This window comes from Coloeus monedula, assembly GCF_965178545.1.
Source record: "Coloeus monedula genome assembly, chromosome: 1".
Classification (NCBI taxonomy): domain Eukaryota; kingdom Metazoa; phylum Chordata; class Aves; order Passeriformes; family Corvidae; genus Coloeus; species Coloeus monedula.
The window spans coordinates 75,012,219-75,037,387 of record NC_138781.1 but is presented as its reverse complement, the minus strand read 5'-3'; the positions used below and the strand labels follow the sequence as shown (position 1 = coordinate 75,037,387).

Sequence of the window (25,169 nt, the reverse complement as noted above, 5' to 3'; positions counted from 1 at the left end):
GGAGCACAAGTCTGATGAGGAGCAGCTGAGGGAGCTGCAGGTGTTTAGGTTGCGTAGGAGAAAAGGAGGCTCAGGAGATGTTATCACTGTCTACAACTGCCTGAAAGGAGGCTGTGTCCAGGTGGGGGTCGGCCTCTCCTCCCAAGTAACAAAATGAGAGGTAATGGCCTCAAGTTGGACCGAGGGAGGTTTAGGAAAATTTCTTCACTGTAAGGTGTTCAGGCATTGAAACAGGCCGCCCAGGGAAGTGGTGGAATCACCATCCCTGGAAGTGTTCAAAAGCTGTGGCTGTGGGCACTTGAGGACATGATTTAGTGGTGAACACAGCAGTGCTCTTAATGGCTCTATGATAGGGCTATCTTGTTGGGGAATTATTTTTGCATTCTGAAGCAAGGAAAACACCCTGTGTGCATCTGTCTCATGAGCCTTTCTACATCCTTCTGAAAAACTAATTACTTGTAAAACACATGCAGGCATTTCCCACCCTCGAGCCCTTCAGCACGACCTGCAAGTTTTGGGGAGCCCAGTAGCAGGTGCAGGTCTGTGTGCAAAAGGCATCCCTGGAAATCAATAGACCATTTGTAGTAATGAAGGGCATCCTGTGACTTGCCCGTTTTGCACTGTCACACGCCAAAACCAATTACATCCAACGCTTTGACAACTGGCGGACCTTGCGAGGGGTCTCATGTTTTATTTATGGCGGGTGATGCTGAGCATCTGTGACAGTTTTTGTGCTGTGCTGGCATTGAGCTGCTGCAATACACCAAGTGCCACCTTTTCTGGGAGATGATGTTTTGAAGGAGAAGAGTAACAATGAATGTCACAGCTGTCATAAGCAATGCACTCATAGTGCCCTTCAGCAACTTACCTGGGTCCTGAAGAACAAAAGGAGACGTCCAAGTTCTGCAAATGTGTTTGAGAGATCTGAGTTACTGAAGTTCTGATGTGTATCTGTAGCTTTGCTTAACTCTACAGTGAATGTAAGTTGTGGTGGAAAACTACCAGAAGAATAACTTTAATGAACGTGAGTCTGCACTAGGAGTAAAATACATGGATTATGAAACAAAAATTCCATTCAAACTGTTCTTTAGTGCTCTAATCCCTGTATGTATTCTCATCAATTTAGAGCAGTTTCCCATGTAAATTGAGATCCTGACTTTTCTTAATGCTAAGCCTTGAATTCAGTTTCTGCTGTTGCACAACCTGTTTGTGTCCCTAGTTGTTTCTGCACATTGGATACACTCAGACTCTTCTCTGGAGGACTCATGGAAAAAGCTTAAATTGGGATAAAATGTATTATAGTCTGGGAATTTTTTCTTTTAATTTTCTTTCGTCTTTAAGAAAATAGGAGAGCTTCTTGTTTCTGCTTACCTGAAAATTTCCTTTCTGCAGATGGGTACAAAGGTCCTTCCCCCTTACAGCTGCTCTGCAGCAGGATGGCAATGCCCTAATACACAAAGATCTTCCGGCAGCACCAGATTTCCAGTTCCAGATATATTAATTATTTGGGAAATGTAAAAGTTATGTTAAGCTTATTTGGAAGAGTAAACATCCTGTCTCCTCTTTGTCCTCCCCCCCACCAGTTTTGCCTTTCACATTGAAACAAGAGACCTGTGTCCTTGGAGGGTGATTTGCTTTCTTTTGGACAAGATTTCCCCCAGACTGAACTATTTTATGAATTTGTTTGAATAAAGGGCACATCTAGGAAAATGGGTGCTCAAAGGTGCACAACCCAGCATCATGAAATTTTCATGGCAGTCTACTCAGTGGTGGGATGCAGGATCAGGGGGAGGATTCCCTCCCCTCCCCTCCTTCCTCCTCTCTCCTTTCTTTCTTTTTTTCTATCTTTCTCAGCCTAAATATCTTACAGCCTTTGTTTCCTCCTCAGGATTAGGGCATGGAGACACATTTTTTCAAAGAGAGATTGTTTTTCTCTGAGACTCTTCTGTGGGAGGGGGTCCCTCTGTGGGTAGCTAATGCTGGGGGACTCAGCTAGAGGCTTTTCTCTCTGACTGACTAAAGCTGTTTGCTCACACATTGAAGCAGACTGGTGCAAATTGACGGTTTAAACCCAAAGGGGCTGGCCAGGAGTCTCACAGGTAGCTGAGATGAATGAGCTACTCAGCCCAGCTCCTTTCACTAGTGACCTCTCATCTGCAGTGGGGCTTTTCTCCTGCCAGGCAGCTCCAGTTCACCCTGCAACCTGCATCCGTTTCCTCACATCTCCAGGGATGGTGGCCATTTTAATCCTCTTTGTGAAGGTTCAGAAAAGGCTTGGTGTCCCAGAAGGCTTCTTGCTGTACCCAAGGCTTTGAGGCTGAGAGATGCTGTGCTGTCTCCCCCCAGGACAGCCTCTCAGAGAAGGGCAGGTTTGGCCTTTGCTATCCCTGTTTCCTTCACAGCAGGTGGGTGTTACAGTGCAGATACTGCAACACGTGTATCAATCAACAAGGCCCGTGGAAAGAAATATCTATGGACCGATTCTTGACAGATGTTTCAGAGATGTTTATTTCTCCAGCCTCATGGCCAGGATCTGCCCAGGAACTGCTCAATCACGGGACCCGAGGGTCCTTGCCCGCGCAGGGGAACACAGAACAACCAGTGGGGAATGAGGCTGACCAGGGGCAGGGAAACCCCGTGTCTGTCCCAGGGCCCCTCTCCCAGGGCTACATGGCAGGGGGGGAGACCCCGACATTTCACCCGTTTATTTTAACAAAAGAGATTTAAAACTTAACATTGAAAGCAACAAGGACAGTTTCAAAACAAAACAAGCCACCCTCCTGAGTCTTTAAATGTCCAAACAGATTCTCTGAACATCTTAAGGCTGACGGAAGGGAGACAGGACTCTCCGGGCATGCTTTGTGGGGAAACTGATGCAGGAGAGGGTTTAATTTCTTCCCTCCACCTTTTTATCCCCCCCTCGGCATCAGAGAAGAGTTGTGGGGAAAGGGAATTGTATAGGGAAGCCATGGGGTGAAAAATGGATTAGGAATAAACTGGGGATGGGGTAAACTTAGGAAAGGGTTTATATTGGGTATAGGGTAAAAGGGGAAAGGAGGTTTTGGGTAGGGAAGCTGCTGGGATGGATATTGTTTATAATTTCGTGCATAACGGCTGCCTTTGACTGGAATACCCCCAGGCCCAGTAACATTTGCTGCTTGTAAACCCTTCTGTCCTTGCACTATATCAAACTGTACAACCTCCCCATCTCCTACACTTTGCAGGTAATTTTTAGGGTTATTCCTTTTAATGGCAGATCTATGGATGAATAGATCTTCCCCTGTATCATCTCATGTTATAAATCCATAGTTGTTTTTTACATTGTACCATTTCACAGTTGCTGTGATTTTCGTGGCTACAACTCCTCCTATCACGTGCTTGCATGTTTGTCGTGGCTGCTGGTCCCGTGTGGCCACCACCTCGCCGACTCCAATGTCTTGGCTTGGCCCTCGTGTTGAGGCTGCTCCGCGCTCTCCGAGCGGCGCTGCTCCGGCGCGTGTCTGGGCTGGGCCCGGCTCCTCTCCCACCGCCGCCAGCCGCCGCCCGCGCGCCGCCCCTCCCGGTCGGGCGTTCCCGGGGCTCGCTCCACCACGCGCTGTGCGGGGCCGGGCGCAGTGCTCCCGCTGTGCCTCGCTCCGCTGCCGACACTGCAGCTCGCGCTGCTCCGGCCGTACGCGGGAACTGCCTCGCTGCTGCTCGGAGACTGCTCGGTGCACGTGGCCGAGGCCGCACGGTCCCTGAGCCAGGCTTCCCTTCGCCAGGACACAGCTGACATTGCTCAGAAGTCTCGGTAATTAAATAATAGTCACGAAAATATTCTTCCATCAGCATATATTTTGACTCAGAAATTAACTGTGTCCAAACGGTCTTCCAAAAGTCTTTGGTAAGAATCAAATCCCAAGAAACATAGAAAAAGTTCTTAAACAACCATGAAAGGAAATGTTTCAGTTCCTTTTGAGCTTGAATTAAGCTAAAATTTACAAATTGTTGTTCAAGAATCTTTTCAAGTTTAAGATAAATGTCCATATGCAGCTCTGAGAGCCAAGAGTCCTTCCATGGTTCCTCCATAGTTTAGAGATGGAATAGAAAAACAAGAAGAGAAATCCAGAGTTTACTCCCAAATCAGTCGCTGTCCGTGGGGATCGGGGATCGTTCTGCTTGTGTTATCCACCATTTGTTACAGTGCAGATACTGCAACACGCATATCAATCAACGAGGCCCATGGGAAAGAAATATCTATGGACAGATTCTTGGTAGATGTTTCAGAGATGTTTATTTCTCCAGCCGCATGGCCGGGATCTGCCCAGGAACTGCTCAATCACGGGACCCGAGGGTCCTTGCCCGCGCAGGGAACACAGAACAACCAGTGGGGAACGAGGCTGACCAGGGGCAGGGAAACCCCGTGTCTGTCCCAGGGCCCCTCTCCCAGGACCCCACAGCAGGGGGGAGGACCCCAACAGCTGAGGAGCTGTGATCATCACAGGGCAAGCTGGATACCCCCTGAGGATCCCCCTTACCAAAGAGGGACTGAGGGTGATGACTGTGTGCAGTCCGCGGCTGCAGGTGAAATTGGGCTGTCAGGGGCTGTGTCAGAGAAACAGCTGAGCTCGTTTTCAGTGCTGACCTTGAAGGCTGCATGCAGGTGATGCACAGACATGTATGCGAAGGGCAGGCAGCAGGGAAAGGCTCAAAGAAATGGTAGGGCTGACGGGAGCCATTTCGCCTTCCTTTGTTTACTGGTCCCAATGTGGATTATTGTCCTGAAGTAATGGGCAGTCACTGCTCAGAGGTAGTGGTGAGGCACATCCATCTCCAGCAGAAGGTGAGAAGACTAATCTGCCCTGGAAAAATGACCACCTGCAATGAATGGTAGCTGGGGATGACAACCTGTTGCAGCCTTAGTCATGTCAGTCTGCTGGAAAATCTCTGCTCTTGCATTACACCTTAATGTACTTAAGGACTGCGGTAAAATTTATGCCTTCTTACCTGCAGCATTTTCTAGTCTTCTGTCACTTCAAGGTGCTCCTTTTTGCTGTTTGTGTAAGTTAAAAACAGTGAGAACATGTAATTAAGCCTGCATTCAAACTGTGCAAGGGGTAGAGGTAGCACAGAACAAGCGTGCAGGCAGAGATGTCTAACAGGTGGTCAGCTGCAGCTTTAGCTGCATGCCAGACATCACTGGAAAAGACTTTCCAGCCAATTACAGCACACGAGAGAAGGTCTGATCTTGGGCAAAGAGCTAGAAATCAAAGTCCTAATTTCCTGACTCTATGATGACTGTGAGTCATAGCAAGTTTGGAAAAACTCTATTCTTGTCTCTCCATAAGCATAATAATGCTACGGAGCTTGTTGGCGTTCAAAGTGTTAAAGAGATGTTTAAGAATTATATAAATGATAGTTACTGTAAAGGCTCATGTAATCACTTCTAATCAGAACCATAACGTTTTCTCATTTGGCCTCAAACACAATCCTTTGAGATCTGTGTGTGTATACATATGTTTAAGTATGCAATAAATAAACTACTATGGTTCAAAAAAGCCTCATCTGGGCAATGACTGTGAGCCAGACAAAACTGAAAAGAATGAAAATGGCCAGAATCTTCCCTCCTCTCAAGCTGACAGATCTTATGCACTTGAAGAACAGACTTTTCTTTTTCTTACACTCTCCTCTTTGAAGACCAGTGATCTATTTCATCTGCCCCAAACAAAGGACTCTTGAAAGATGTTCTCTGAAATTTATTTTCTCAACCCTGGGGCAGACAATTACTGCTGTCCATTCATGCTTTGCCTGTTTAGATATTGGAAGGATGCATGTACTTTCTCTCATTGCTACAGCATTCCCAGGGCAGGCAGCATGTACCTGATTCGAGCTCTGCCCACCACTGGCTGTGGAGTCAGCAAGCCAAACCTTGTTTAGGTGCTTACAGAAGCAAACGGTATCTTTACTACAAGCTGATGCCTGACCAGTGTGATGCCTCTCAGGTTCTGATCTGCAGTCAGTGAGATGGGAAAATCTAGTAGGAAAACGGATACGGGCCTTGAATGCTGCCTTTGACATTGCAGCTAGTTCCTCCCAGCGGCATTCCTCAGGGAGCACATGATTGGCATGTGTCAGCCCCCGTGACCCAAAAGATAAAACGCTTCACTAGCCCAGGCAAAACAGGTCACAAGTGTAACTTTGGACATGATTCAGAGAAGCACTCGGGTGTTCTTTGCTTTGTAAGCACTGTAGGATAAAGGAACAGGATGCACAACAGGCACAGGATCTGTTGAAGGTTGCCCGTCCTAGCTGTGTATTCAATTCCCTGTCACGGGAGAGGAAAGGAAGTGGTCGTTAGCACAAGTTTGGCAGGAACACAGTTGTAACCTGTTAAAAGCCCACTGCTGTTTGGATTTGCTTTGTGCAGGATGAACACATTACAATCAAATGCATTTTAAATGCAGGAGTCCAGCCTGAGAGACCAGTGCAAAAAACTTTGTTAATACAGTCACTCAATGTCGATTTTATTAGGTCACATTGTAGCAGCATAGTTATAACTGGTGATTCAATACACACTTCAGCACCTTGTAGGAAAACACACTGTGGGCTGGTCGCCTGTTTGCCAGTGTCCATCCTTTGCTGAAGCCTCAGTTCTCCTCTCAGTCCCAGAGCTGACCTCACACTAACGTGGCGAGAGCCTGGATGTTGTGGGAGCTTTCAGAGGTCTTGTGCACGGTGTGGTGGTTTCTGACGTCTCTGCCCCTAATGCTGCCCTTGGGGCTGTGCTGAGCCTTGGCTGCATGGCGCTGGAAGGCCCGGACGGTGCGGATAGCAAAGATGCAGACCACAAAGCTGGCAAAGTACAGGCAGGAAGCGACGACACCGAACAGGCCGACGGCCGCGTCGCCGCCCTGCACAGCGCAGCTCATGGAGGTGTAGCCACGGCGCGCGTAGAGCCGCTCCCGCCTCCTGCACACCTCGGTGGCGTTCACCTGCCTGACAAAGTGCAGGTAGAGCCCCACGGCTGCTAGGTAGGCCATGCCAGCCAGCAGGCTGAAGGCACATTCGCCTGCCAGCAGCCCTGTCCGGAGCTGCTGGATGGGTTTTGCCCCCACGACGAGGAAGACGAGGGTGAGCGCGGCCATTGTTAAGGTGAAGGCCACTCCACCATACACGCAAGGGGCTCTCATCTGAGTGAACTGCATGTCCAGCTCCCTCACCTCTTGCAGCTCCGTGCCCTCAAAGGGACTGTAGGCCGAATTCAGGTTAAAGGATCCAAAGCCTCCAAGGGATGTGAAGCCTGCAACGGAGGCTTGGGAAGCAGCCACACAAATCAGCACCAGGAGGTTAACCATGATTTCCACAAACTTCAAAATGCCTGGAAGAAGCAGAAACATGGGAATAGGTGTCAAAGCCACATCTTGTGCAAATTGTGGGTGACAGAAGTACACCAAAACCATAGACAAAGAGTACAAATACTGAGATACTCCTCTTGGCTACAGCTACAGAAAAGTGCTTGGAAAAAAAAAAGAGAAGCGTGAACTCTCGTGAGTACATTTTGGAGGTTGGGCAAATTACTTTTTTTAATTTGTCAGTGTGCTTGATAGATGGATCTTCATGCAGTGAAAAAAAATCCATAAAAATTTTACTGTGCTTGTGTTACTGCCAAGGCAAGCGCACAGTGATTGTATTTTGGCCTGTAACTACTTGGCATAAACACACTGAGCAAGAAATATCCAGTACGAACAAAATGCTGAGGTTGAAGCTGACAAAAACCTAGAAGCTTCTAATGGCTTGAAAAATCGTGCAAGTTATTTAGCTCCTTCAAAACGTGTTTACTGCTTTAACTTACACCTTTCTTCTTTTTTTGTGGAAGTATTTGTTAATTTAAACTTAGTATCTAGCCAGATGCAACTTGCACTTCATCTCCTTCAGAGACAAAAATCTCTTCATAACTCTGAAGAAGCAGTTTCTGATTGCACAAAACAAACAAACAAAAAACAAAAAAGAAGAAGGCGTGGAAGGACGCAAAACCCACCTTATATGCAGAGATAAATTAAGTGAACTAGATACTGGATTTGGTCATATGTGCTCTTTCACACCCTGACCTTCAGAAGAAAGCCTTACAACTTCTGAGCTGACTCTCCACTTTTTCTTATGTTAGTCTACTAGTAATAGCAACCAAGTATTTTTAAGGGCAAAAATACAAACAAAACCCAGAACCACAAAGGGGAGTAATTACTTATTTTTGTGGTAGCTGCCTCTCAGGAAAGTGCCTCATGTTTGATAAATCTGATTATTCTGTGACAGCTCACTAGGGGTCAGACTAAGATTAGTAAACATGATGGATGTCGTAGCACAGCTAGAGTTGCCTACCGGAGAAATGAAAACCCTTAGCGTGTCAGGCGTGTTGCTCCAAAGTTCTGAAGTTAATTACAGAATTGTGAATCTTATTATTCCATTGCTGTCTGACAGCCAAGAATGTAAGATGCTTGACACAGTGGTCCTATATTTGTCTTTAAAGTGGGGCGGGATCTGTGGTTTGCACGTAGACTTTCATTTCATGCTGCTAGCACTGATCCACACGGCATTTCCCTCTTGAGCAATGGCTCAGTTGTTGTCAAGGCTGTGCGGGCTTGAAAAGGAAGGGCTGAAGCAGGAACGCAAGGGAGTTAAACAAATTCCTCTCTTGTGCTGCCAGATGCTTCTAACCAAAGAAAGCCAGTGACAGCCACAATGAAGGATTATCCGATATTCCCATTCTGCCCCTTCTTACTTCCTCCACAAAGGGCTAAGGTAATGAGTCCTTTCCTGCTGCCACTTGCTCTGCACAGGAAGGTAGTGTTACAGCAGACAAAATTGTTCCCCTTGTTCAAGAGGAACCAAGTGAGCACTTCTGTGTATGTGTTCTTCAGAGGTGATGCTGATTTCTGTATGACAGTGTACCTTTTCTTTGACCCTTCTGCACAACCATTTCTGTTAAGTGGGGCAATAACCATGCTAGTTAGCAAATCTGCTCAGGAGGCCTCAAATATTTCAAAGGAGATATTTGTGGAGTTAACATAAAGAGAAATTTAAATTATGGCCCCGAAGTTAGGATTTGGAACTCCTTGTACCAAATTCAAACCATGCAGCCAAAAGACTCATCATTTTTAATAGGTAAAGAGTCATCACTTTACTAGGACTGTTCATAGTATTTTGAAAGAATAGTAGCTGTGCAGAACATTAATTGGAACTCAATCAGATTTTTTTTTTGTCTGCTCAGTTGAGTTGTACATTATACCTTCCAAATACAGGGAATCAACTTAGATCCTCAGAGCCCTTGGACTGTGTTGGATGCAGAAGGGCACTTCCCTTTTTAGAGGCTGATTATTGATTTAATAGATGCTCCACCAGGAAACAGTTCTTACAAGTCTACATGGAGGAAGGACCATTTGATTAAGGGAAACATAAATTGTACGTATGTTTGGCAACTTAGTAGTTGGGAATTCATGATCAGTCAGCTGCTGACTTCAGAATTTCCTTTTCATCTATGTGTACTGAGGCCCTCTGACCTGCAGAGCATCAACATTTCCTCTTCATTACCTTGCTGAGCTTTAGAAAAGGCAATTTTCTGTTGTCAAAGTAGTCACTACCTGCTGCTAACCTCCCCACATTTATAACTAACCCCAATCCTCAATGATGCTGTTCCAAAACTTTCTGTGTGTTCACACACATTCTGTATGCCACCCCTTAACTTTGCTGAGCTGATTGACAATGGGATGACAAATGTGATCAGTGCAGGTCTACTGTATTTTTAACTGCAGCTGTAGATGCTTTAAAGACATGCCTGAAAAATTCCCTTAGACAGGGCATTCAGGTTGGACAGGTTTTGTATGTACCTGCACAGTTGTAACACATGCCTGCTTGTAGAATTGATTAGAGTGACTAAACAATGGAGAGAGGTTCATCAGCAGCTACTCCACCAGTCACTTTTATCATTTGCATTAACGATTTTTTTTTTGTTAAAGAAAGTGCAATAACAAAGCCTCCTGCATTAAAGACAATTCTAAAGTGAAAAGCAGTATGTAGAATGAATTACAGGTCTATGATGACTGCCAGCTGGGTTTACGAACGTAGCAGACAATTAGTGGAAATGCCTAAGACCCTGTATAATCATCAGGGCTTTGATGGAAATATTAAGCCCTACAGTATGTTCTGATCCAGGAACCCCAAAAGCCTCGTGCAACCTTAATCTGTGATAGATAGAAGCCAATACCAAATCCTACTAGTATAAACAGGACAGAGAGATTTGAGAAGTAAGGAATAAAAGGACAGTTAAGTTTTGAATCTTAGCTCTGCCAAGGTATGCTCACACACATCCCAGTGGTGACCTGTGTCAAGCAGTGTGCTGCTGGCAGAAAGGATTGAGTTACAAGCTGCACTTCCGAATCTGCGCTGCCATTTCTGCTCTCACAGGCCAGTTAGCCATGTCATCTTGGAGTTATACCTGCAGAAACCAGACTGCCAAAAGGTCTTCCTATGGGCAAGTTTCTTATTTCTACAGTAATTCTGTAATCCCATGCAACAATGAATGCATTGCAAGATTTAAGTGTAAAATGGCAGGAGGTCTGAACAGCTCAAAATTCGATTGGTTTGGTTATTTTTTTCCTTTCTCAGGTTCAACATCTTTGGATTTATCTAAAATGTTACTCATTTGCATTAAAATCAGCACTTTTGTATCTGTATTAATATCAGCACAGTAAACAGCTGGCTTTGGGAACTAACCCTCTCCTTACTGAACAAGTTACAGGACTCCTGTCAGGGATCCTGGATTGCTATTTCTTTTCCCATGCTTCTTTCCTGCACTGCTTTTCAGCACTGAAGGTGAGGAGAATGGCCGCAATCTAGAAAACAGTGGGTGTTGCCAGAGCTTTCCACAGAATTGTTTCATTCATTCCATAAAAAAATATCTAAATCTGCAGTGGACAGTAACTTCAATGTCTCATACTTGTTAATTTTGCTTGAATCCCGTTGTCTTCTGCTGTGACTAGGCTTCCTGCTAGAACAAACAGCAGCCTTCCAATTTATACTGTTTATCTACTATTCACTTTTTCTTTCCCTTTCTTTTCCTTGCTGGGCTATTTCCATAGTATCAGCCCACTGAACAATGGTTTTATCTTCTGTCAAATGGTGGCCTTGACCATTCAGCAAAGCAGCCAGGTGGGCTGGTAAAGGGTACAGACCCACAGGCAGCTGACTTTAACAGCTCCCACCCTTGGCTCGGCAGTCACTACTTTTTTCCCCCTACCTCCTCCAGCTTCACGTTAGGCCCTTCCAAGAGCTGTTTAAATAAATTAAAATAGCAGGAAACTAACTTTTTTCTTGTGTGCTGCTAGTTTATTTCTACAACTTTAGCAACTTGAGGTGATTCACAGCACATATGAGCAATCGTGTTGGCATGAGTTTTACAAGGGCAGTAACAGCCAGGACCAGAGAAAGACAAGAAACTCTGCTTCTCAGGTGAGGTGAGCTGCTAAGTCTGCGTGCTTTGCCTCATAAAAACACACTGTGGCTGAATGTGTGGTACCCAGTAACTCAGCTGAGGACTCAAGTCTCATGTGCCAGAAGCTGTAAAGAGGAATTTTCATCCAGGCACTGTGGCAGGACAGCCCCGATGTTCAGGTGTGGGGGTCGTGGTGTGTGTATACATGTGTACATAAAGTAAAATGGTCAATTCTTGTTTGTTCCTTTGTTTCTGCAGCTGCCATAAATGAATTTTCAGGACAAACAGTTCTGGCTCTTTCTGTTGAACTCCCCTGACCCCATGAGGGCCTGACTAATGGAAAAGACCTTCAGAGTGTCTCCCTCCACTGTGTCTGGCACAGGAGTCACCTTCTTCCTCTGCTGAATGTACATGGATGACTCCTCCTGTCTCTTTTGGTGTCATTCCCTCCTCTTCAGTCAACATTGCTGTGTACTTCCAAGGTATTCTATGTCTACCATCCTCCATTCTGCCTTGCCTTCTCCCTCTGCTTCCTTTTTAGACCACATACCACTGGGACCAGCAGAACCCAGGGGCAGCCCGGCGGGTGCGTGGCTGCCACTCTTGGACACCTGGACCCCGGTGGCACGGCTAGTGACACACAGGTCAGTGGCACCCATGTCACATCCCATTAGGGGTCGCTCCAGGAGAAGGGAAGCAAGGAGTTAGAAGCTACAACACATGCATGAAAAATCATTCTCTGAGCCATTTTCACTGAAAGTTGTCATTTGGTTCTTTCTTCCCCCCAGTTTGGGTAGCTTTCTTCTTTTCAGAGGTAATATTTCTTTTTATTTATTTTTTTATCCCCCACAAAGGAGCAGGCAAGTATTTTGACCATACAGAGTGACTTACAAAAGCAGCAGTCAGTCCTGAAAAGGATCTCAGATGCAGAACGTCTCTTGCCAGTGCAGGTTGGGCACTCCCCAGAGACTGAAGGCACAGCTCAGTGCAGCTTTGGTCACCTCTCTGCTAAACTGAGTTGATGGCAGGAGGAAAAAGATAAGGAGAAGGGAGAAAATGTGAAAGTAAAGCAGGATTTGGCTCTGCTTTTAGAAGGGGACAGAATATGACAGAAGTGGGGAGGAACCAAAACATAGGAGAACGGAACAAGAGAAAAGAAATGAAGACAACAGTTGCAAGACATCAAAAATATAAAATCTGGATGCAAAGATATTAAAATACCTTTCTAACAGTATTATTTGCTTTATGTAGAAAGCAAGATCTTACTGAAGCCAGTAACAAGAATTCAACCAGCTTCACTGATGCAGAGTAAGGGCAATACACAGCTTTGTCATAAACAAAGGAATGCCCCCAAGCCCCCACACCACTATTATTTTCACAGGTCTCTGTGTTCTTCAGCCAATGGTGGGATTTAGCTTTCACTAAGTCATGCTAAAATCAAAGGCAGAAAAAAAACCAACCCAACCCTAAAACACAAGAATTAGGCAATGTAACACCAACAAAATCTTGGCTTTTCAGAGGACCCAAGGGATGCACATACTCAGAGCCAACTGAATTTAAATTGCACGGATGTGCCCAACACACTTATGCTCATTTGAGATATCCGTCTTACTGGAAATCACTGAAAAAAGTAGTTTAAAACTGGGAAAATTAAGTGATTTATGTGCTCTATAAAAAAAACATTACTATTACCTTTTAATATGTTGTCTCTCTTTAGTCAAGATAATCACGCTGTTAGGAAATCTCAAAGGATGACCAGCCTTGGTTTGAATGACTCAGAGAAATCTTATGTTCACAGAGTGGTCAGATCCAAATGTATTATCCTGTTTTTCTCTGTATCCTCTTCCCTTAAAGAACAACTATCCCACCTGCTCTATTCTTTTTGCTTAATACCCTCCCATCCTCTGAACAGTGCTGTCCAATTTTCACAGGAAAGGGTGGAATTAAATTGTAGAATTACTGCATCATCCTCTATCCCCATATTTTCCCACCACTGTAAGACACAGTTTCAATACAACCCAGCCCTTGCCTGGGAACAACAGCTATGGTTTACTTGTACCCAGCAGTTCTTTAAAGCATCACTTCTAGAATGTTCTTGATTTCTCTCCTGCTAATTGAGCATGAGTCATCTTTCCTAATTTTGGAGAGGGTGGGAAGCAAAAGATCTTGCATTAAACTTTAGTATTTGACAGTACTGCTTACATATAACAACTGTAAAAGGCTGTATTCTATTTGTAGCACTGGTAGGTCTCTGTATGGTCACCTCGCATTCTGCATTTCAGGAAATGGCTATTTTATTATTTTTTTCTTAATGTACAAATAGTTCTTTCAGGTAGTAAACAAGTGTCTTGGTATTGAAACCAGTTTGCAGGAATTTTTTTAAAAAGAGTTCAGAAAACAATGAAACACTCCTGTTCCGTATGCCAACTTTCCATGACCACTCCCTCCGTTTGAACTGAAACTAAGCCACCTTTAGAAAGTACAAAGATTGGGGTGTTATTGCTCTTTAAGTAATCATAGTCTGGCTGAAGGTGGGTCAGGTTGAAGGCACCTGTGAACCCAAGCTTCTCATTCACTTTACCAATTGTGGGTTGTCACACTTGGTGAGCAACATTCCTGTCTGAGTGGATTTTTCTCCTTTAAGAGAGCTAGGATCACCTGCTCAAGAAATAGAGCTACATTCAATAGTCTGTCTGCTGCATCAATTGGCTTTGAGAGCCACTTTTTAAAGAGAAGAGTTTTCTTTTGTTCCCATAATTTGGGTCAGATGTGGGGAAGACAAACCTAGTTCTCTTACAGGGAAGACGGTGTAACTCTTCTTCTGTAATGGCAGCGAGCAAACCTAACTAAGATTACCCGGTATGGGAAACATGGACTGGAGTTTAACACACACCTAACAGCTACTAGCAACTTTGCCAGTATCTTTCCCTGCCAACTTTAGTGAGTCTTCTCAGTTGCAGTTCTCCCTTCTCTAAAAACAATCATGTACATGTTAGCACAATGCCAAAAGGTCGATGAAAATAATTTCATATGAAAACGTGGGCAGAGTGAAGTCCCGTGTGTTGGCAAGGCAACAGTTTGCTAAAGGTAGGATTTGGCATCTGTGAGTGGTGTAGCTCCCCTGCATGTTTTTATAGAGCCAACTACTCAAGGCTGTTTGTGTTTCACAGCATAGGGACTGAGCTCCAAATGAAATACTTTAACATCAGAACAGGAAGGAAGGTTACCTGCAGCTCTGCCGCTGTATCTTGTTACTGTGCTACTTTAATTAAGCATTTTGAATAGCTGGGATTATTTTAATCTGCACAGCTGCATCCAATTCCCACTAATATTGTCTGTCTTTCCAATTACAAGATTAAAAAACTTAATGGCAATTTCAGTCTGTTAGTCACACTGTATTTAAAATATACTTTGTAACAGATAGAAGGGGAAGCCATCTAATTGCAATTAGACTAGAAGGGACCCTAGTGCTCCCTTCTTAGGCAGAAATACATGGAAATTAACTGCCACAGGAACAGTGTATACCAGCTTTGAGCACAACTGAAAGGAGCTAAGCATGGTACACTGTGGGGGCAAAATGTGAAGATGGTGACTACAAAATACAACAGTTTCTAATCCTGTTGGGTGCCCCCACAGAAATGTGGGTGTCCTGCATTGCCAAAAAGATGCAATGTGCTGCTGAATGTACCTGTCAAATGTTTGCTTTCACCCAGAGTTACCTGCACTATGCACATTTAATGATCCTTCAGTGTTTTTGAACATGCATACCTGAAGCTACAGCAGATTTTTTACTTTTGTCCAATGCCACTATTCTCCCCCGACATCTCCGCAGCACTGAAAGGGATACAAGTGCTCTACAAAACGTTTTTCCCCTCCTGCTCCCATGTCTGACTCCAAGAGGAACAGTATCACAACGTAACACAGCAAAGAAACAACAGCAGTATTATGGTTGAGAACAATGGCTTAACTCAAAGCTAGTCTCTGTTAGTGTGAACCCTGTGTCTAGGCTGGCTTTTCATCTCAGTATTTTTTTCTAGTCTATGAATATTTCCCAGCATGCATAGCTACAGGGGGAAAAAAAAGCTTTTGTAAAAGCAAAAGCTTATAGATGTTTACATTTGAATTAATGCTGGCTTGTTAGTGCATGAATGTATCCTGGAGTAAGTCATTGTTACTCCCTAATTCTATTTCCTCCTCCAAATAAATTCAGTTTGATATTTCCTCCTGGCTATGCTTGAAATTGGAGACTTGTCATGTTGCTACAAACCATAATGCTGTCTTTTTCTGAGAGGAAATTGGTCTGAAGGTTTTAACAATTGTGGATGTTAGAATGTAGGTTAAAGGCATGATTGTTTGGAAGTGCCTACAATATGCTTAAGAAATCTGACACTACTCAAGGCGCAAAGCTGTATTCATAGCAGCAAAGAACAGGGATTCAATTATACTTGCTCCCCCACAAACTGTTTTGTAATCTTTTTAGTGTTGTCTCCCTTAAAGACCAAATGGGTTGAGAAGTTAGGAAAAAAAAAAAAAGTTATTTGCTCAGGAATCATGACCAGCACAGTACAATCCTATAGAAGGCAAAAGCACAGGCAATTTTCTGAGTCATGTACTGACCACAGATGGGAGAAACTTAGTTTACCATTGCTGTTTAAGCCAAACTACAGGAGGCATCATCCTAGAATTGCATTGCTCCACCTCTTTCACACCAACACACACAATGAAAAGAAAACTGAAAGTTTTTAAGGTCAAGTGACCAAGTATCTGTGACCAATTCACAATCAGCAATTCACACTTGGGTTCAACTCGGATTTTCCTCTCACTGAGGTGAAGGATGGCAGCCAGCCTTGAACACTTTTCTCATTCCGTCTGCCAAACAAAAGCACTGAATCCGGTTATATTTCAAATATATCTAGGGGGGTTCTTTGAAAGGCAAAATGATTACTAATTTAGGTTTTCTACACAGAAGAGAGAACTACAGAAATTTTACCTGCACTGTGAAAAGCAAATTGAATGCTTCCTTCTGACAGAATTTCAGCTCTAAGAATCCCCACGTCAAAAAATTCTTGTTGTTTTCAACGTGCTGCTTTAAATGGCATGTGTAAGATATTGGGTGTAAGTTGTAAGAAATGGCTATTGCAAGCAGCAGCTCCTTAGTTAATGAAAGGTTTGTCTTTATCACAAACAGTTTATTTCAAATTCCCATAAATTATATAGTGCATCTAGGTAGTTTGACACCAGTCTATAAGCTGTTCCCTAAATCTCCTTCACTACTGTAGACTTCTGTGTTTCTACTGCCTTTTGATCTGTAATCTGCAGGCCCACAAGTGTAGCTTTTCTGTGGAAAATAACCCAATATATAGAAACTAGACATAAAGACAGCATAGCAGGGAATACTCAAAAGTTTGTTATAGGGAAGTCACTTGAAAGAACCAGCAGATACCTGAAGAAAGGTAGTGCCTTTAAATGACACAAGATCCTGTGAGATAAACAATCCTCTCACAGGTTAGCAGTGGTTAAAGGATAATAAAAAGGAAACAGCCAGTTTTCAGGCAACTAGAGTTAAGGGAGTAATCTCTGGTTTGTGTTGCCTGTCACCAGCATGCCCATTTTGGCAGTGCAGTGGGAGGGGATCTGCAGAGTCAAACAGGTGGAGCTGAAGACACAGGGGCTACAGGATAGACATTTTCTGGGGAGAGGGAAGTTCATTTTGGCTCTAGTTTGGTCCAAAGGGCAGAGTGTCTGCTAGCAGTTACAGCGCACCCTCTCCTTTGGTTTTATCCAAAGAAAATACAGTTTGTGCACCCTGGGTCTGCTCTGCAATATGGCCCAAAGAGCTGTAAGTGGAGGTTCCAAACAGGTTCAGCTCAAAAATACATACCAAAATACTATGGTAGATGCACAGACTAATGAATTGAAAAGATTGAAAAATGAGATGGTGAAGTCTGCTTTAACAATAATAATCACAAAAATTTCTTCATGCTTGCCAACAGTAAAATTGGTAGGCTGCTGAGAGCTCAAGCTCTTGAATGTGAAATTATTGAAATCAGTGTTTAATAAGCAACCTCCACGGTTGTACAGAGACACCCACAAACACCCATCCCCCTATCGACAGAGCACACAGATGGGGTCTAACAAAGCATTTCCATTTCACGTAGCTTTCTCTGAAGACATCAGGTAAGTGTTCACTGATAGTCAAACACTACACAAAAAGCTAGGAAGCATTAGAATAGGATTACAGAACCAGAGCCTTTATGCAGATGTCTGATTCTTTTGGGAATTTATTTGGAATTTTTACTGCATTTCTGGTCGGCCCATCTCAAAAAGGTGTGATGGATCTGGAAAAGGTATAAGACTGGAAAACTGACCAGAACTGGCTATTGTTCAATCTGTGAAGAAGCAATAGGGGCACAGGGGAAAAGGGAAGACTTCACTCTAAAACCATAAATCTCATGGAGAAGGTGGATATATGAGATTATCACTAGATATTTAGAATACCATCAGAATCAGAAACACCTTCTTTAAAACGTTTTAAGGAACAAAACAGTAGTTCTTCAAGTGGCACAAAGGAACTCTGGAACTCCTTATCCTTATGTAATGTGAAAGTCAAATATTCAAAAAAGGGATTCAGCAGAGAATTAAACAAATTTGATAGGTCTGTAAAGAGGTATTAAACACAACAGATGTGAGTGCACTCTTCCAATTCAGGAAATTCCACCAATCCAAAGTCTGGAGTGTATTCCAGAAGACAGCTCACTCTCTACTGGTCCAAACTTTGATGGTCCTCCTAAGTTTGTACTTTAGTCCATTGTTTGGGAGGAAGAGTGATGAGGTGCCTTGTATGATCCAGCACTGCTATCCATGTGATCCCACCTGAATGGCTTTGAATAGGTACATTCATATAATGTTTTAAGAGACTTTTTTCCCCCTTCTGTTTTCAAAATGAAAAGGATTAAAAAAGAGCAGAATGTTTTGAAGTTTCTTAGATGGTATCAAATGTTCCTACCAGCAAAAGGGGTCAGTATCAGTTGTTTCTTCCATTATATTTGGGCTGGGTTTATTGTCCTAATGTGGTTGTAGGGGGGAAAAAAAGGGGCTAGGGATTAGGGAAGGAAGCGGGGAATAACGAAGAATGAGGTTTTAAAGTGTCCTAAGGTCCTAAGCTGTTTAAACGATCCCTAAAAAACCAGCTACTTATTTCTGAAATTTAGCTTTAGTTTTTTGGGATACAGCTGGTAAAAAACATGGATGAAGGGGGCACTACCTGCATGAAGCAAATACTTTTCAGAGCTCTGGTTGTACAGAATTCCTCTGTAGTTTGCTATACTGCTCAAAATGCATAAAGAACATAACCTAGGTGTGCTAGGCAAAAGAAAAAAAAAACCAAAGCTCAGCTACTTCGTAGACCAAGGTTCACATTTCTTTTGTTGCTTTGGAAAAGATGGTGTTTCATCACTTGATTTCCCAGCCTTGTTTAAGTCTAGTTTATTTTAAAATTATGGTGATTGGGAAGGGGGAATTTCACCAGAGTGCTGATAAATCATTGGCAAAAGAAAGAGATGGTTAAGAAGTATTTACAGGAACTTTCCATGCTCTAAAGTGTTGCAGCTCCCATGTACTGACTTCTTAGTAAACAATTCATGTAGCTCTTTTACAACATCTACCATGACTGCAGGGAATACAGAATTCTGCAAAACAATTCTAGTAAAGTCTGCTAAATCTTGGTACTTCCAAAAATTAAACAGGTGAGTAACATTCTCATAATCTTATCAACCTTCAATATATTTTCATTTTTTGAAATAAAGTTGCTAATAAAAGGGTTTCTTTTCTGCATGATCTCTTTTCCCTCCTCCCCTGCAAGATCAGACATTAAATTTTTGGAAAATGCTGAGCAATACCTGGGGGAGGGGTGGGAGTAAAATCATCATTGTCAACTGATGCATCCAAAACTAGGACATTTAAAAAATCTTAATGATGTTTAATGCACTGAAATAATGAAAAGCAAATGCAGGCAAAGAAAATCCCAGAAATTCACATTAAGCTATCCACAAGTCTAAACACCAGTGAAACGGAAAACTAACTTGCCACTTCATTTTTCTAAAGCTCTGATAAAATAGGGCATTGAGTTTTCTGCAGCTTTTCAGACAAGTTAAAATAATTCAGTATGGTTGAAGAAGAAACCGATGATACAATTTTATCTGGATAAAATATCAGTATGGCTCCATGTCATTAAACTTTTACTAATGGTTGCAGTTACATCTGAAGATGAAAAACGAACTGCATACTAATACACAGAACACATTTGTAAGACAAAATAGTTCATCTCACTCTTAAAATTGTTCACATATTCACATACAGAGAAATATTAAGAGCAAACTGAGTGTGTTACTTAACATTCCTACATGGAGTGAGAAATATCTAACATTATGTGTGTTAATTTACTTCCAACAGCTAATCTCTTCATTTGTTTCCCTACTGGAGGGCAGAAAGAAGAAATAGACTGGAAGTCTATTTATAGAAATCAGCCAAAGACTGCACCTAGCTGCAAGTTCAACTCAGACTGCAGTGGGGCTTTCCTACAGACAAGGTGAGAATGATCGTTGACCTGGAAGAGGGAAAACTTTCAAGGGGTAATGAATATTTTAACTACTTCTTTTTTTCAGTTTATAGGAATGAATTTACTACGGCTGATTTCCTCCCACAATAAGGCTCCTTTCTGTCCTTGTTGCAGTTGCTTTCTACCTATGAAAAACCAAAGTTATTTCTCCAAAACTGTTTTATTGAATTCATGTCCAGAAAACAGTTTTGTCTCCCACAATCATGCTTTATAAAGATGTATGAGCAATAACTGGAGTAAATCCAGAATTGATAAAAAGTCTCAAGAATGTGTTGGAAATAAACTAGCATCAAACCTTCAACAGCCATCTTTAAATTGCTCACAGATGCAAATGTCTATTTTATTTCTAAATCCAAAAGGTTAACTCTTGTTGCACAGACTGGCTGATTAGACACATGACCCACTCTGGTGCTCTGGATGCATATCCAGAGATGTATTTTCAAGTATCTAAATATCTGTATAAATATTGCCTTTAGATGTCTAAAATGGCATAATTCTCTCAGTTCTTGGCAGCTTGTTTTGTTTGTTTGTTTTAATTTGTTTTCTTTTGTTTTAATAGTCCTCTAGCTTAACTTTGTTGTGCTCCTAAACACAGAAACTAAATCCAAGGGAAGTCCTCAGAAGAAGAGGGGTGGATGGCAGGCAGTAAGAGTCTCACATACCTCTTGTTGTGCATACCTTTGAACACTTCATTGAGAAGCTTTCCTTGGGAGGATAAAACTCTGGTGGTGGGCCAAAATACTGCTGTGCTGCTCCCGAGGTTTTAGAGTAGGGATCTGAGCGAACAGTAGAAGTCCTTGAGTGCTGGCCACCTCGGATGTCTCCTGTTGCTCTACAATGGAGTAAATGACTGATGGTTATTAATTAGGTCATAGTCTCTCCTGAACATTAGAACATGAGAAATTGTCAGATGCTCCTCTTAGTGGAAGCAACTAGCTTGCTTCCCAGGCATCTGACCTTTTTTGCTTGCCTGTTTTGAAAGAAAATATCCCAAAAACTTGCATAAATCCATGTTCACAACAATATTTGCACTCAATGGGCCTTATTTTGGAAAATAGTGTACTCACTGGGTAGGCTGGCTGAACTGTTTAGCTTATTGGCAAGAGGTAGAAACAAGAAATAACAGCTTTTTCATGAAAACCAAACAATTTTAGCTAGCCCATAGCAGGCCAGATAATAAAAATGAGCAAGATTTTGGCATAATAAATGTGCGAAGTAGCACATCCATTTCATGGGTGTTTCGTCAAGTCTGTACTTCCAACTAGTGTCTCCCACAAAGATGCCTTTTAAAAGCATAAAAGCTAGTAAAATAAACAGATAAAGATTATAAACTAGGAAAAAATGGCCTATTAAAATATTTTGAGGTCCTTAAAGATATTTGAAGAAGACTCTAAAATCAACCCTCCCCCCCACAAAAATCAATCTCTCCTGTCTTCAATTAGTCTCTCACTGATACACTTCAAAATGGTCCAGTTTGCTGCAATGACATACAGTTCCCTATCTGAAACCTAATGATTTTAAAAGTTGGTGAAATTTATATTATTTTATAGGAAAAGTGCAATTTTCTCTATTTAAACTGAGCTAACACTCAAGTTATAAGAAACATTGGCTGCAAATTTTTTTGTGTTTGGTCTAATCTAAATTTTCTCCCTCATTTGAAGGAGAATTGGAGCTTGCCTTTTTCAAGGTACAGCTGGATGAGTTTGTTGTTAAAGGGTATTTTAAGTCTCATTCAGCATTATTATTTTTAAAAGTCTTCTTTGTATTCAGTTTTTATCTTGAATTTCTTATCCACAGATCAGCATTTTCAACTGTAGTTTTGTTTCCTACTATCACTGCACTTCACTAAGGTTTATCTTCATCCAATTCCAGGCTCAATATTATCTCGTTCATCCACATTAAATCATGTTCTTTGTAGTTTTTACATTTTAATTAAGACATTCAATAACAAGACCAATGCTAACATCTCCGAGTTTAGTTGCCAACAGCTCTATTTGGCTGAAACATTTCTGATTTTTCTGACCTCTGTCCTGTGTCTTGTGCAACTACCAAAGCATCCTGTGCAGCTGTGTCACATAAATTAAATAAGCTGTGTGATTTATAAGACTTCCAGTAACTTGAAAGCAATCCCTTTGGTACTTCTGATGCAGCTGCTTCTATTGTTTCCTGCTACTTGCCAGAAAACAAAACAAAACAAAAAATCAAACAAAAAACCCCCTAATGTTCAGCAACAGAGTACAATTAGGAAAAAAAGATCCTTTTTTCAGATTTTTTTTTTTCTCACTATGGCCTATTCTGGCCACCTTTGCTGCTGTTTTCCTTGAGGACTTTACCATTCTAGGTAATTCTCCTTAGCAGTGGGAGGAAGGTTGCTGTAGGAGTTTCAGACAGAAATGCATTTGGAAAGAGAAATACTCCGGGCTAGAAAGTCTAGTTTATCAGGGATGAAAGTATTAGGCATCCAAACTGCAGCTTCCACAAAACTCTTCCCATGTATTTCATTACAGGACCTGGTGGTCTTCTGATCAATCAGCCAAAGTTTTCACCAAAACCCATGAGAACTCCATGTGAACCAAGCAGACGAAATGTTGTTAGGTTAAGCCAAAGTCCTTCAAAACAACTGACAGAAAAGTTTTTCAATTTGTTTTAGTGGGGTCTGATGGCCCCCAGATGCTTGACTTGACTCTAAGAATTATCTTCATGGCTGTTACAGATTTGTAACTGCAGCTTCCCTTCCTCTAATCCCCAGTGGATACAGGGATGTCTGTGAACCTTTACGGTCTGTCCATCAATCTTTGATGTACATGTCCAAACATATAAAACTAACAGCAAAACCAAGAAATCCAGAGTAGTGCTTTATTAAAAAGTGGTGGTTTAATTTATAGCTAGCCTTTCACACATTGCTTATATTATGCTATACATGAAAGAAAAAAAAAGCCCACATCAAACCCCCAACCTTTTCGGTTTTTCTTTTTCTCTCCACTGTGCTATTAATGTGTTACGGGCATTAGCTGCTCTCACTTCTAATATGTTCAAGATAATTTAACTATGCTGCCTGCCAATCTCTGCTTTTGCTAAGGACAGGCATTCAGCCTCCAGGGATGATTCTAAGTCTCGTCTTTGTTCCCATTTCTCTTCAATTTTTCATAATTTAAGAGAGACAGAAGAAAAATTCATTAGCTATTTTCACAATACAATAGTTTTACCGCTATCCAAGTGTTTTATACTTAGCCATAAGTACTCCTTGTAGTCCACACAGTGCTCTTCTCTGCTCCTTTTATTCTCATCCTGTTTTCCTTGCTAAAAGGCAAATTATCAGGGAGTACTTCAATATTTCAGCTTTTCAATAATCTTCATTATATTTATCTCCTCTCCCTGTTTGCCTTTATTCTTAAATTCCCCTACAATCATGTCCCTAGAGACAAAATGGGAGAGATGAACACTCTACTGCCATGGCAAATTTGCCAGTGGTGTTTAGATCTACAGACCCCTCTCCTATAGTGCAGCCATGCATTGGCATGACCTAAAAGGAGAAGAGCCTAAGCTCACATCTAGCGTGCTGCAGCCTGGCCAGGCTGGAAGGAGAAGTGTAATATCCTAAGAGTTTATTTGGCACTGGAAACCCATTAGTTGATCTGCTCATTGTGGTGATAGGGGATGACCCACTGTCAAGTGCTGCCAACAGCCTTAGACACTTCAACAAGCACTCATCTATTGACAGCGACTACTGAAAGTAATTCTATGTCACATCAATAGGAACATGCTCACAGCTGAACTAGAGCATCCTGAGAGCTCATTAAGTCCCTGTGCTAGTCTCAGTCATGCAACATTCTCAATTAAGCAATGCATATTTGGCAAGCCACGGCTTGCTGTCACCTGCTCACCAGTGTCTTCAGGAACTGTAGTAAGACTCATGGCCACACTTCACCTACTCACGACCCAACTTGATTCAGATAATCCCAGAAAATACACATCTCTGCCTGTGTTACACAGCCTATCCTTCCGCCCTGTCTCAAGCTCAAAACAAAGAAAAAAGGTTAAATTTCTGAGTATAAAATAGCTCCCTGTTCCAAATGCAGTAGGCTCATGCTTTCAAGGCTGAGTAAAAGCATTCTTTACTATTGTAAAATAAGCCTAGTTAAAAGCAGAGAGAAGGGAAACATTGTAGACTTGCCGTGATATATTTCTCTTAGGAGATAAAGACATACCTTGCATTGTATGGGTATGGTTTTCTTGCTCTTCTGTCTTCCTTGTATCTATCAGATCTATGGTTCTCATGGTGCCTGTATTGCTTATCTTGGTATCGACTCCCAGCATGAGACATCTTGTTTCTTAGATGTATTCTCTCCTTCTAAAGGAACTTCCTGAGCCAGAGAAATAAAACCAGTTCATTTTATTGCTCCACTTAAAAGTTATTCATTGACCACCACTCACTTCCATTTCATGCTGATTCAAAATTAGTACAGACTTCTTTAAGAAGTGAAGGAAGTAAAACCCTTTAAACTACAAGGTAACTTCATTAAAGCAGGAAGTTTTTCTTTACCTTTTCCTCGAGTAAATGCAACGTTTCTATACTCGGCATTTATTGCACTTAGCTTATTTACTAGGTCTGCTCTGACTCTCCTGCCTTTGCTGCCAGGGCAAGGCATGGTGTCCACCAAGAACTGAATCTTTGCTTCTGTAATCTTGTGTCTCAGGTAAAGTATTAAGCCCAGCAAGTGCCAGTGCACTGCGTGAGTGTGCACACAGCTGCCACTGGCACAGGGAAGTCTGGAAGAGCAGGCTGTGACCTTTGTCCTGGGAGTTTCTAAAAGGAGGGCGCCCGTGGGTGTAAAGAGAGTCAGTACCAAACGTCGCCTGTGATTTGCATAAACATTAGGTACGGGCAAAGCTGTCCTGGGCTGAAAATAAGTTGGCGTGAAGCTATACCCTGGTAAGTCTGTATTAATTATTACCAGGTTGTTATTTGCTGAAAGTGTTTTATCTTTTCAAGCCCAAACCTGTAAAATAGGGAAACACAGACTTCAAACACCTGAGCAATCTTTAGATTCATTTGCCTTCACCACAGCCCTTCAACATCCTCGCAGA

At 42.4% G+C, this 25,169-nt stretch overlaps 1 protein-coding gene across 1 annotated transcript; it reads right to left on the bottom strand.

Moving 5' to 3' along the window:
* Window positions 1–6,656: 6,656 nt before the first annotated feature.
* LOC309578894 (MARVEL domain-containing protein 3-like) lies at window positions 6,657–24,405 on the bottom strand (the record flags this gene model as incomplete). Its single annotated transcript, XM_082291835.1, is given in 5 exon segments — window positions 6,657–7,357; window positions 12,356–12,395; window positions 12,397–12,477; window positions 20,760–20,913; window positions 24,290–24,405. Coding segments are annotated over 5 exon segments (1,092 nt in total).
* Between the last annotated feature and the right edge of the window lie 764 nt (window positions 24,406–25,169).